Source organism: Panthera leo, chromosome A1 (genome assembly GCF_018350215.1).
Source record: "Panthera leo isolate Ple1 chromosome A1, P.leo_Ple1_pat1.1, whole genome shotgun sequence".
Lineage (NCBI taxonomy): Eukaryota > Metazoa > Chordata > Mammalia > Carnivora > Felidae > Panthera > Panthera leo.
In genome coordinates, this window is record NC_056679.1 from 195,285,168 (window position 1) to 195,296,598 (window position 11,431).

Below are 11,431 nucleotides of genomic sequence, written 5' to 3' on the forward strand. Positions count from 1 at the left end.
AAGCCCTGACAGGAAAGGGACTTGAGTCAGGTCACCAGCTGGGAACAGCTGCAGCTGTGGCTAAAACCAAGCACTCCTTACTCCCAGTCCAGGGACTTCCCACTTTATGTGAATGGCCATTTATCTCCTTGATTGATTGTGGGAGGAGAAAGGAGAGAAGGAGAAATCCAGCTACTGAGTAAAAAAGTCATTGTGTGCCTGGAGAATTTATGCAGCAAAAATGTATTGCAGGAGCACCTGGGAGGCTCCGTCGGTTGAGTGTCTGACTTTGGCTCAGGTCATGATCTCGCAATTCGTGAGTTTCAAGCCCCACATCGGGCTTTGTGCTGACAGCTCAGAGCCTGGAGCTGCTTCAGATTCTGTGTCTCCCTCTCTCTCTGCCCCTCTCCTGCTCATGCTCTGTCTCTCTCTGTCAAAAATAAAGAATAAAACATTAAAAAATTAAAAACAAAAATGTATTGCAGGGTGGGAGAACTCAGGTTGGATTGTTCGCTTTCTATATAATCCCCCAGACATTTTCCTGAGCACCTGCCGCAGCTAGGAGCCTGCCCTCATCTGGAAGAAAGTGGAAAGACACAACCATGACCCTGACATGGCATTCCCCTCAAGCATTTTCCATTTGCATGGAGCTGGGATGCGTAAAGGACAAAAAAAAGAGTCAACAGTACAAGGGAGTAGATGCTAAGGTCCTACCGAGTAATAAATATATCCAGTGCTGGAGGGGTACAGTCAAGATTGGATAGAAGCAAGTACTTCAACTTTGGGGGACAGCCTCAGTCTGCCGCAGTCTTCATCTGCAAAATAAGAATTATATAGGCTCCATCTTCATAGAGATGTGGTCTTCACAGTATTGAAAACAAGAACAGTTAACATTTACCAAGCCCTTACTGTATGCCATTACGGTACTCACTTAAATCTCAAAAAAAAAAAAAAAAATTCCAACAGATAAGTTTTCAGATACAGAAACTGAACCACAGATCAGCCTAATGGTGTGTGTAGAGTGTGCTTTACCCACGGCCTGATCAAGGAGAAGGAGAAGGTGGAAGTGGACTGTCAGCCAAGAGAAGCCTAAGGAGGAACGTATATGGGATGGAAGGCCAGAAGGTTGGTTCCAAAGATAGACGTGACCTTGGGGTGCCCAGCAGGCTCCAGGTAGGCGGTCTCAACTCGGAGGCTCTTAGGGCCAGATATACACGTGGGGAAAAAGGATCCTGAGAACGTGGTGTGCAGGGGAGCGTCCCGCTGGGGAACCAAGAACCCCCAGTCCCAACTCTTGTCACCGGCTCACTGTGTAAGCCGAATCTCAGCCTCCCCTTCTGGACAGAAAGCAGCAAATGCGCTAGAATCGGAAGTCTCAAACTCAAATGCCTTTAGCGGGCAATGTGGGCAAAGGGGCCAGGTATGTGTCAATGTGAGGGGAGAGACGGGCCTGGTGAATGGGGCAAGAATATTGTGCCCAAAGGCATTCACCTTCAATTGTCTAAAAGGCTATGCTGGCCTAACAAAATGCATCTGCTAGCCAGATGGGGCTGCCCCAGGGCACTGAGCTCCTTGGTCTGAACAACCTGAAGAGCCCTTCCAGCTCTGAATGTTCCAGGGCTCATCTTGTGAGTCCAGGCCTGCCAGCTGGCCTTCCTTCCTTCCTTCGTCTTTTATTGTGGTAAAATACACCTAACACAACACTTACCATCTTCACCATGTTTAAGTGTAGAGTTCAGTGGCATTAACTACATTCACATTATTGGGCAACCACCACCACCGTCCGTCGTCCCCAGGATTCTTTTCTTCTTGCAGAACCGAAACTCTGTACCCATTGAGCAATAACCACTCACTCCCCCCCCTCCATGAACCCTGCATGCTACTTTCTGACTCTCTGAATTTAACTACTTCAGGCACCTCATGTAAACGGAGTCACACAGTTTGTGCCATTTTATGACCGGCTTATTTCACTCGGAATAATGACCTCAAGGTTCATCCGTATTACAGCATGTGTCAGAATTTCCTTTTGTTTTGAGGCTGAATGATATTCGTCGTACGTATATACCGTCTTTGTTTATCCATTCATCCATCACTGGACCCTTGGGTTGCTACTGCCTTTTGGCTTTGGAAATAATGCTGCTATGAATATCAGTTCCAGCCCTTGCTTCCGGTATGTTGGGATATACTCAGAAGTGTCATGCCTTTCTTCTTTATGTTCATGTTCCTCTTTCTCCTTCTCTCTTTTTATGCTATGATGCTTCTGTAGGTTCTTCCCCTGGAAAACAAGATGAAGGATGCCCGCCGCTTCCCAGCCATCCTGTCTTTGGGAATGTCCATCATCACTGCCCTGTACATTGGCATCGGGGCCCTGGGCTACCTGCGGTTTGGAAACGACATCAAGGCCAGCATAACCCTTAACCTACCCAACTGCTGGTAACTTCACAGGCCCTCAGGTGGGGGGGACGTGGGGCCGGGTAGAAATGTGTGAGTTACTTCCTCCTGCCTTCCACCGATGGCAACTGAGGCCTACAGGGCCTCCACAGCGAGAAGCAGAACTGTCGTTGGCACCCTGGGCTCTGGTTTCTCTGTCCAGGGAGCTCCTCTTTGAACAACAGCCTCCCGTGTTGAGTGAGGCCTTGATAGCTTTAGTATGGAGGACAGGATTTAGGAAGAGAGAGAAGTGACAGTCCTTGGCCACCCAAGGAGAGAAAGGAGGGGCCCTCGGGGAGAATAAGAGGCAGAGAAAGGAGTCGTTGGGCAGCAACACTCATTTCCAGCGACACTTCCTAAGGCCTATGCTACCAAGCCTTCCTTGCCACAGCCAAGGGTATACATCCTCCCGGTCAGAGTAGGAGAAAAAAGTAGTGAAGCAAGGACCAATTTGGGACGACCACTGTGAACATTTTATGTTCAAATGCAACCAATTCATGCAATGGTTAGCTGACCCAGACTTCGCCAGGATTTAAATAGACACATGAACCCATATCGCATTGTGTGGCACTGTCTCCCACACCCAGGCAGGTCATTAATGACAGGGGGCTTGTCTTTTTAAGGGTCACTTGGAGGCTTCATTTACCTAAATGGGGCCCCTTTCTCAAGTTGATAATGTCATGCATCAAGCATTTCCTGCATGCCAATTACGTGGAGACGCCAGTCTAGGCACGAGGGAGCTGGGAGGCACCGACTGAGTAGGCTAAGATCTTGAACTTCGCTACCTGCCCCAGCTCGTGATCCAGCGAGGATGGGGGAGGGATAGGTAGTATATAGACACAAATGGAACAGAAAAAGGAGCCCTCCAGAGTAGCAAAGAGGCTTTGGGAACCTTTGAGGAAAGAAATCTATCAGAACGGGAATCTTTTTGTCCAACAAGGCAGCTCTGTCCAGACAAGGACGACTCTGTCACTCATGGGCCCAAGTCTCTGTTGCGCCACCTTCTAGCTTGTGGTCATGGGTGATTTCCTCAACCTTTCTGACCCTCAGTTTCTTCATCGATAATGCACAGTTTCCCTGGGGATTAAGCTGGGCATGTCTAAAAATATCTGGCGTGCAGTACAGCTCAAAAGATGGGAATTTCAAAAAAATCAGTGGGATTTGGACAGGTGGAAATGGAGTAAGTGGTGTTTCAGGCAGAAGGACTAGTGAGAACAAGAAACTCAGAAATGTGGAAGTTAGTCTAAGGAATGGCTCCCAACACACACACACACACACACACACACACACACACACACACTGATTTCTTAAGTATGTGAGATGTAGCTACCACATTAGTGGACTAAAGGAAAAAGTCCTACCTCCATAGGTCAAAACAGGCTTTGGTAAAACCCGACACACCATCTCTGCCTCAGTCCAAGGCCTACAAGGGTTACTTTCACCCCCAGCCTGCACACAACCCTATTTGTAGACCGCGTCTTCCTGCAAGGGTTCGGGACTCTGCAGTTCTCTCAACCCACTAGAAGCATTTGTTGAGGGCCTGTTATGTGCCAAGAGCTCTGGGGGAATCCAGAGCATTGCTAAGGACTGACATTAGATCACAAGGGACGAGAGTATTTTAGACCCAGGGTTTTTGGTCTTCACCACTTAACACTTCTGTCTCCCTGCATGGGGTACCTGGCCTGAGCCTGTAGTTCCTAAAACCTAAACTTGACCACCAAGTGATAGTGGCTTGTGAAAGTGTTACATGTAACCATGCTCAAGATTCTATTTGGAGATGACCTGTTTCCATTCGAATTCATGATACTTTATTCTTTAGTTTTCACTGCATGCTCTTAGCTCCGAGAAGCCCCCTGCCCATCATGTTGACAAGGAAACTGCAGCCCCGGGGACTATCCCAAGGTCAGGGGTTAATGTTCCTAGGGCCCAGGCATCAGAGCACAGTGGCCTCAGGGAGCATTGCTCTGCTTTGTCCCGCAGGCTGTACCAGTCGGTCAAGCTCTTGTACATCGTGGGTATCCTGTGCACTTACGCCCTGCAGTTCTACGTCCCTGCAGAAATCATCATCCCCTTTGCCACCTCGCAGGTGTCAAAGCGCTGGGCACTGCCTCTGGACCTGTCCATCCGCCTCGCCATGGTCTGCCTGACATGTGAGTACAAGGCACAGCAAAATGGTGCTCTTTCCCTGAGGGCTATCAGGAATCAGCCAGATGGTAAAGGATAATCATGATAACCAGCATTGTTTGAGCACTAATTGTATTTCAAGGATCATACTTTACAAGTAGTAACTCATGTAAGCCTCAGGGACAACCTAATTCTTACAGGTACCTAATTAGTCAGATTCACAGGTGTCCAGCCTGAGGGAGTGACACAGCTTATTGAACAATAATCATCATCATAAGAACTGATACTAAATACCTACTGTGTACCAGCCACTGTGCTCTTTTTTTTTTAATGTTTATTTATTTTTGACAGAGAGAGAGAGAGACAGACAGAGCATGAGTGGGGGAGGGGCAGAGAGAGAGGGAGACACAGAATCCGAAGCAGGCTCCAGGCTCTGAGCTGTCAGCACAGAGCCCAATGCAGAGGTTGAACCCACAAACCGTGAGATCATGACCTGAGCGGAAGTGGGACGCTTAACCGACTGAGCCACCCAGGCACCGCTCTAAAGTTCCTTTTAATTGTGATTCTAAGACTCCTTCTCAGGGAGATTCTTGCTTCTTACTGTACTAGACCAACCTATGCAATTCAACGGACACTGGTTTTCTTTCTTTAAAGTGATTTGTCCCCAGTTTACCCCAGGAAGCAGGGACACTACCATTTGGAACCTTAGAGATCAAGGACTTTGTCCTCGAAGATAAGAGTTCCTGAGGCCTCCAGCTTCTGAATGCATTGCCTCAATCAGCACAAATGAGGAAATAAATTGAAGTAACAATAAAGATAACTTTTCTAAGGGCTTTACATCAATTAACTCTGTTATCTAGGGACATAAACCAGTTTAAAACTTTAACACCGTCTGCAGTGTGCGCCATGCTACCTACAAAGATAGATGGCATTTATCCCCATTCTGCAGAGGAGGCAACAGGCTGAGAAGGAGGTTAGGGACTTCCCCAAGGCCACACAAGGGGAAGCCAGAACCCTGCCTTCCAGACCTGTTGCGGTTCTGATACACCACACTCCTCCACAGCAGGCCCGGGGGAGGCTTTTGGGCTTTCTTGGTGAAAATCGCCAACAGGTCAAACAAGGAATGTAGAAGCCCACACCTGTAAGATATCCTACTAAAAAATGGATAAGTTCAAAATCCTTAGCTGCTAGTGTCTGTTAGATGTTTTCTGACATGGATGTAAAACCTGGAGAAGATACTCTTTTAATGAGCCCCTGCAATCTTGTTCCAGCTGAAGACCCCTTTCCCCTATAAATAATTTCACATTCTAATTGTTTGCAAGTAAGAGGTGCTTATAGTTGTGTTAATTATTAAAATGTTAGCTCTAAAAAGTTTTTTTAATTTAATTTATTTTTAAAGTTTGCATCCAAGTTAGTTAGCATCTAGTGCAACAATGATTTCAGGAGTAGATTCCTTAGTGCCCCTTACCCATTGAGCCCATCCCCCCCTCCCAAGGTGTGTGTGTGTGTGTGTGTGTGTGTGTGTGTGTGTTTAATTTCTGTCTTTTTGTACGTTGATGCGTCCCAAACAGATGGGACAGTTCCCAGCACTGATATTTATTTATTTATTTATTTATTTATTTATTTATTTATTTTCAATATATGAAGTTTATTGTCAAATTGGTTTCCATACAACACCCAGTGCTCATCCCAAAAGGTGCCCTCCTCAATACCCATCACCCACCCTCCCTTCCCTCCCACCCCCATCAACCCTCAGTTTGTTCTCAGTTTTCAAGAGTCTCTTATGCTTTGGCTCTCTTCCACTCTAACCTCTTTTTTTTTTTTCCTTCCCCTCCCCCATGGGTTTCTGTTAAGTTTCTCAGGATCCACATAAGAGTGAAACCACATGGTATCTGTCTTTCTCTGTATGGCTTATTTCACTTAGCATCACACTCTCCAGTTCCATCCACGTTGCTACAAAAGGCCATATTTCATTCTTTCTCATTGCCACGTAGTATTCCATTGTGTATATAAACCACAATTTCTTTATCCATTCATCAGTTGATGGACATTTAGGCTCTTTCCATAATTTGGCTATTGTTGAGAGTGCTGCTATAAACATTGGGGTACAAGTGCCCTTTTGCATCAGTACTCCTGTATCCCTTGGGTAAATTCCTAGCAGTGCTATTGCTGGGTCATTTTTAATTTTCTGAGGAACCTCCACACTGCTTTCCAGAGCAGCTGCACCAATTTGCATTCCCACCAACAGTGCAAGAGGGTTCCCGTTTCTCCACATCCTCTCCAGCATCTATAGTCTCCTGATTTGTTCATTTTGGCCACTCTGACTGGCGTGAGGTGATATCTGAGTGTGGTTTTGATTTGTATTTCCCTGATAAGGAGCGACGTTGAACATCTTTTCATGTGTCTGTTGGCCATCCGGATGTCTTCTTTAGAGAAGTGTCTATTCATGTTTTCTGCCCATTTCTTCACTGGGTTGTTTTTCGGGTGTGGAGTTTGGTGAGCTCTTTATAGATTTTGGATACTAACCCTTTGTCCGATATGTCATTTGCAAATATCTTTTCCCATTCCATTGGTTGCCTTTTAGTTTCGTTGATTGTTTCCTTTGCTGCCAGCACTGATATTTAATATTATTTATTGGGTAAGAGCTTAATCATTGTTGAATAATGGAGGATTCAAAGTGTGCCTCGGTGGCATAAAAATTATTTTAAACTAAATTTGAACAAACAGCAGCCACAGGGAAGGGAAAAATAAACCCTTGTCTAAACGTCCATCGCTGAATTAAGGAGGATCCCAGAAGAAGTACAGCCTCTATAAATCCCCTCTCTGGAAGGTTTTCAACCAGAAAAAAAGACTAACCATCATCACAGACAAATTCCTTAAATAAATGATAGGAACCAGTTATGACTTCCACTTGTTCTTACATAGATGCTCTTTCTGCCCACTCCTTTCACCCTATGAGATAGGCATGTGGACCCCTATCTTTGGCTGTTCTGGGAGGAGCCAACTCATCTGAAGGTTCCCTAACCCTAAATAAACTGTCTTTTGTCTGGTTAATCCATTGTCAGTTCATCCCCAGCCTCTGCCTCCCCTCGCCCCCACCCGGCCTAAGTAGGCAGAGGGAAGATTTCTCTTCCCAATAAATATGAACGCATGTTTTAAAAAAATCATTAAAAAGACACCAATTTTTTTAAGTTTATTTATTTTGTGTGTGTGAGAGGGAAATCCCCAGCAGGCTCTGCAGAACCTGATGTGGGGCCTGAACCCACAAACCGGGAGATCATGACCTGAGCCGAGGTCAAGAGTCAGACACTTAGGCGACTGAGCCACACAGGGGCCCTGAGACACGCCAGATTTTTAATGTGTAACCTCTAGTGAATATGATCAGAGTATTACAGGACTTTCGATGTTTTACTTACGCAATTAAATGTGAGAAACAACTGGTTTGTGTTTTAAGAAAAGGATTTTAAAACCAAACTTGAAAAACTTGGCCAAGTCCTAAAAATCCATGCATCGCATATCATCTCCTGCAGGCACCTTGGCCATCCTCGTCCCCCGCCTGGACCTGGTCCTCTCCCTGGTGGGGTCCGTGAGCAGCAGCGCCCTGGCCCTCATCATCCCGCCCCTCCTGGAGATCACCACCTACTACTCAGAGGGCATGAGCCCCCTCACCATCGCCAAGGACGCCCTGATCAGCATCCTGGGCTTTGCAGGCTTTGTGGCAGGAACCTACCAGGCCCTGGACGAGCTGATCCTCTCGGGAGGCCCTCTCACCTTTTCCAACTCTACCGTTTTTATTCAGTGAGCATGGCACTGTCCCGTACCCACCAGCGCCTGACTTTTACTGATGTGGATATCTTTTATATGCACTATCTTTATTTTACTGCTTTATCCTTGTTCTGGGCCAAGTCATGGTGAAACAAGCAAGGACTCACTGGCTACAGGGTCTAGATGGTAATTTAAAAATTTGGTTTTGTTATTCCTTTTATTTCCATCTCTAGCTTTCCATTAAGTCGAGAGCTCTCCCATGGAAGGCTCTTGATTCCATCCAACTTTTGGGCAATTCACGTCGCCTTGAGTGGTGCTAGGCACGAAGAAGCCACCAGGGGGAAACCAAGTGACAGCAACTGGCAGAAGGACGTGCAGCTGGCTAAGGCTGACCCTGATCTGGTAGACCAAGGGTTTCCCCTTTTCCAGACCTGTTCAATGAGCAAAGACTAGGGGACAGAACCTATAATCCAACAAGGTATGCATGGCTCCTGTGTCAAAATGGGTAGGGCAAAGAGGTCCAACGTGAGCTGCAACTCTCAGAAAGGAGCCATCATATTTAAGTCCAGGGCAATAAACTTTCTAAACCACTGGATAAAGTTTTGGCCCAGGTGAAAGATCTCATCAGTAAGTAGGAGGCATGGAAGTTGATGTGCCAATGGCATGGGGTAGGGGAGTGGATAATGCCATTACAGTATTTGGCATTATTTACCTCTTAACTCTTGCAACAAGCATTCTCCCTACGGTGTGTCAAGCATAGTTCAAGGTTCTTATAGTAGGTTGCAAAAATGGCCACAGATTCCTCTTGACAATGTGACTTTGCAGCTCCTCCCATCAAGAGGTGAAATCCATGTCTCTACTCCTTGAATCTGGTCTTGCCCTTGTGACTTATTTGGGCCCGTTGAACATCAGTAGATGTGATGCAAGCAGAGATTTGGTGATGGCTTGTGCATCAGGACTTTCATTTCTCCCTATGCTATGGGGTGAAGATCCACCAGTGGAAGAAGCCTGAGCTAGCCTACTGGAGGATGAGAAGCCATGTTGCACAGAAACGAATCATCCCAGTTGAGCCCATCCCTCAGATCAACCAGCCTGCCAACTTCTGACACATGAGGGAAGCCTCCTAGACTACATCCAGCTCCAGTCAAGCTGACCCAAGTCGTAAGAATTGCCCAGATGATCCACAGAATTGTGAGAAATAATAAATGTGGTTTTAAGCCATAAGAAGTGGGAGTTTTTATGCAGCAAAAGTTAACTGATACTCTAAAGGAGATATACCAATGAGTGAGAAAGCATCCCTGCCCTCAAAAAAGCTAGTTTACTATTCACCGGTGGGGAGGCAAGGGGGGAAGAATTATAGGTAATCACCTAAGTCGATACCATAACGGGTCCTTATAAGGGCAGAGGGACACTAACTGCTCTTGAGGACAAAGTATGGCTTTCCACAGGTGGTGCCATTAAACTGGATTTTGAGTAAAACTTGGGTCTCCTGACACTGAACCTTGCCCTCCTTCCACTCCAACCTGCTTCCTTGACAGTCCTGGGCCTTTTCTCATGTCTGTGCTCGGCTGATAGCAAGAGCCAGCCAACCTGAAACACCAGCTCAACCTTCCAGGTAGCGTTTGCTCCTTCATCCCTAAAATTACTAAAACTGGGAAAGTGCCCCCAAATAACTGAGTAGATATTAGAGGCAGATCTATAGTCCCAAGGAAGAGAGTTTCCCATTGGACTTCCTGTAATTTATGGGAATGACCCATGCTTGTTTCAGTCTCCATTTTAAGACCGTGTTTGAAAGACCCTTTCTTGCTTCTTTTCAACCGTGATCCTCCCTATATGGCCTAGGGAAGATATTGGGGGAGTGTCTGCCCTAATTCCTAAATCCTGGTCTGCTCCTTTTGTGTGTTACTTTCTATCTGCTAGACTTCAAGAAGGTACTTCATGAGCACTAGCCTTGCTCAGGTGGGAGGAGGGCCAGCAGGCCACACCCACATCCCATAGTCTGTCTGCAGAGTTCCTGTTGGGAGGCAGCACACCCTTAGCCTATGCAATGGTACAAAACCTACCTGGCCAGGGAGCTGGCTCATCACTTCCACCCTGTACTTCTCTGTTTCATCAGCAGACCCAAAGTTCTCCCACTGACTGGCTCAGAGCTGCGGCAAAGCGTTCTTCCTCTCTCTGAGCTCGCCTCTCCCACCATATTCCACCATCACCCCAACCAACCTTGCTAAGTTTAAGATTGTCCTGTTGTTAAAAAACTGTCACACTCCTTGTCCAGGCACAAGCCCCTACAGTGTAAGATGCTCAGGCTAATCTTATCACTTAGGCTAATCTGGCTAAAGCTCAACTTTGCAAAGAAAAAAAAAATTTAGGGGCGCCTGGGTGGCTCGGTCAGTTAAGTGTCCGACTTCAACCTAGGTCATGATCTTGCGATTCGTGAGTTCAAGCCTCATGTCAGGCTCGGTGCTGACAGCTCAGAGCCTGGAGCCTGCTTCTAGATTCTGTGTCTTCCTCTCTCTGCCCTCCCCTGCTCATGCTCTGTCTCTGTCTCTCAAAAATAAATAAGTGTTAAAAAAAATGTTTTTAAAGAAAAAAAATTTAGTAACATAGATGTAACTGATCAAAGTAAGCTAGTGAGACTCGTTAGTCATTGTCGGCAGCACTAAAAAATACCAAGTATTAGAACTGTGTCTGAGTGTGAGGATATTAAGGGGTTTTTTTGTTTGTTGGTACTGGTTTGCGCGCGCACACACACACACACACACACACACACACACACACAGGCTCTCCACCCTCTCCTCATCCCGACTGATTCTTTTAAGTTTCAGAGCTTGTGCTTGAATCAAGAATCATAGAAAACCCTTTCTTCCTTCCCTCACTGAGCGCTTACTGTGTTTTACATGGGATTATCTCCCTAATCCTTACAACCACCCTATGAGGTATGTACTGTCATTGTCCCTATTTTCAGGTAAGGAAACAGGCTTAGAGATATGAAGTGACTTGTAGGTGATCAAGCATGCAGTGACAGTTGGGTTTGGGACTCACACAGTTGTGCACAACACCTTTGTAGGGCCCAAGAGAAGGCGCAAATGGTGGTGGTCAAAATGAAAGAGAGCAAAAATGTGTCCAGTGAAAC

At 46.3% G+C, this 11,431-nt stretch overlaps 1 protein-coding gene across 2 annotated transcripts in view; it reads left to right on the forward strand.

The window, feature by feature from the left end:
- The window catches only part of SLC36A2 (solute carrier family 36 member 2), a 53,281-nt gene extending 43,640 nt beyond the window's left edge, over window positions 1-9,641 (forward strand). For both annotated transcript variants that reach the window (XM_042948708.1, XM_042948705.1), the window contains exons 9-12: window positions 2,246-2,412; window positions 4,390-4,559; window positions 8,064-8,331; window positions 8,532-9,641. In XM_042948708.1, coding sequence (XP_042804642.1) covers window positions 2,246-2,412; window positions 4,390-4,559; window positions 8,064-8,331; window positions 8,532-8,751 — 825 coding nt within the window. In that variant the 3' untranslated portion in view covers window positions 8,752-9,641. The remainder of the gene's footprint in view (window positions 1-2,245; window positions 2,413-4,389; window positions 4,560-8,063; window positions 8,332-8,531) is intronic.
- The last annotated feature ends 1,790 nt before the right edge of the window (window positions 9,642-11,431 follow it).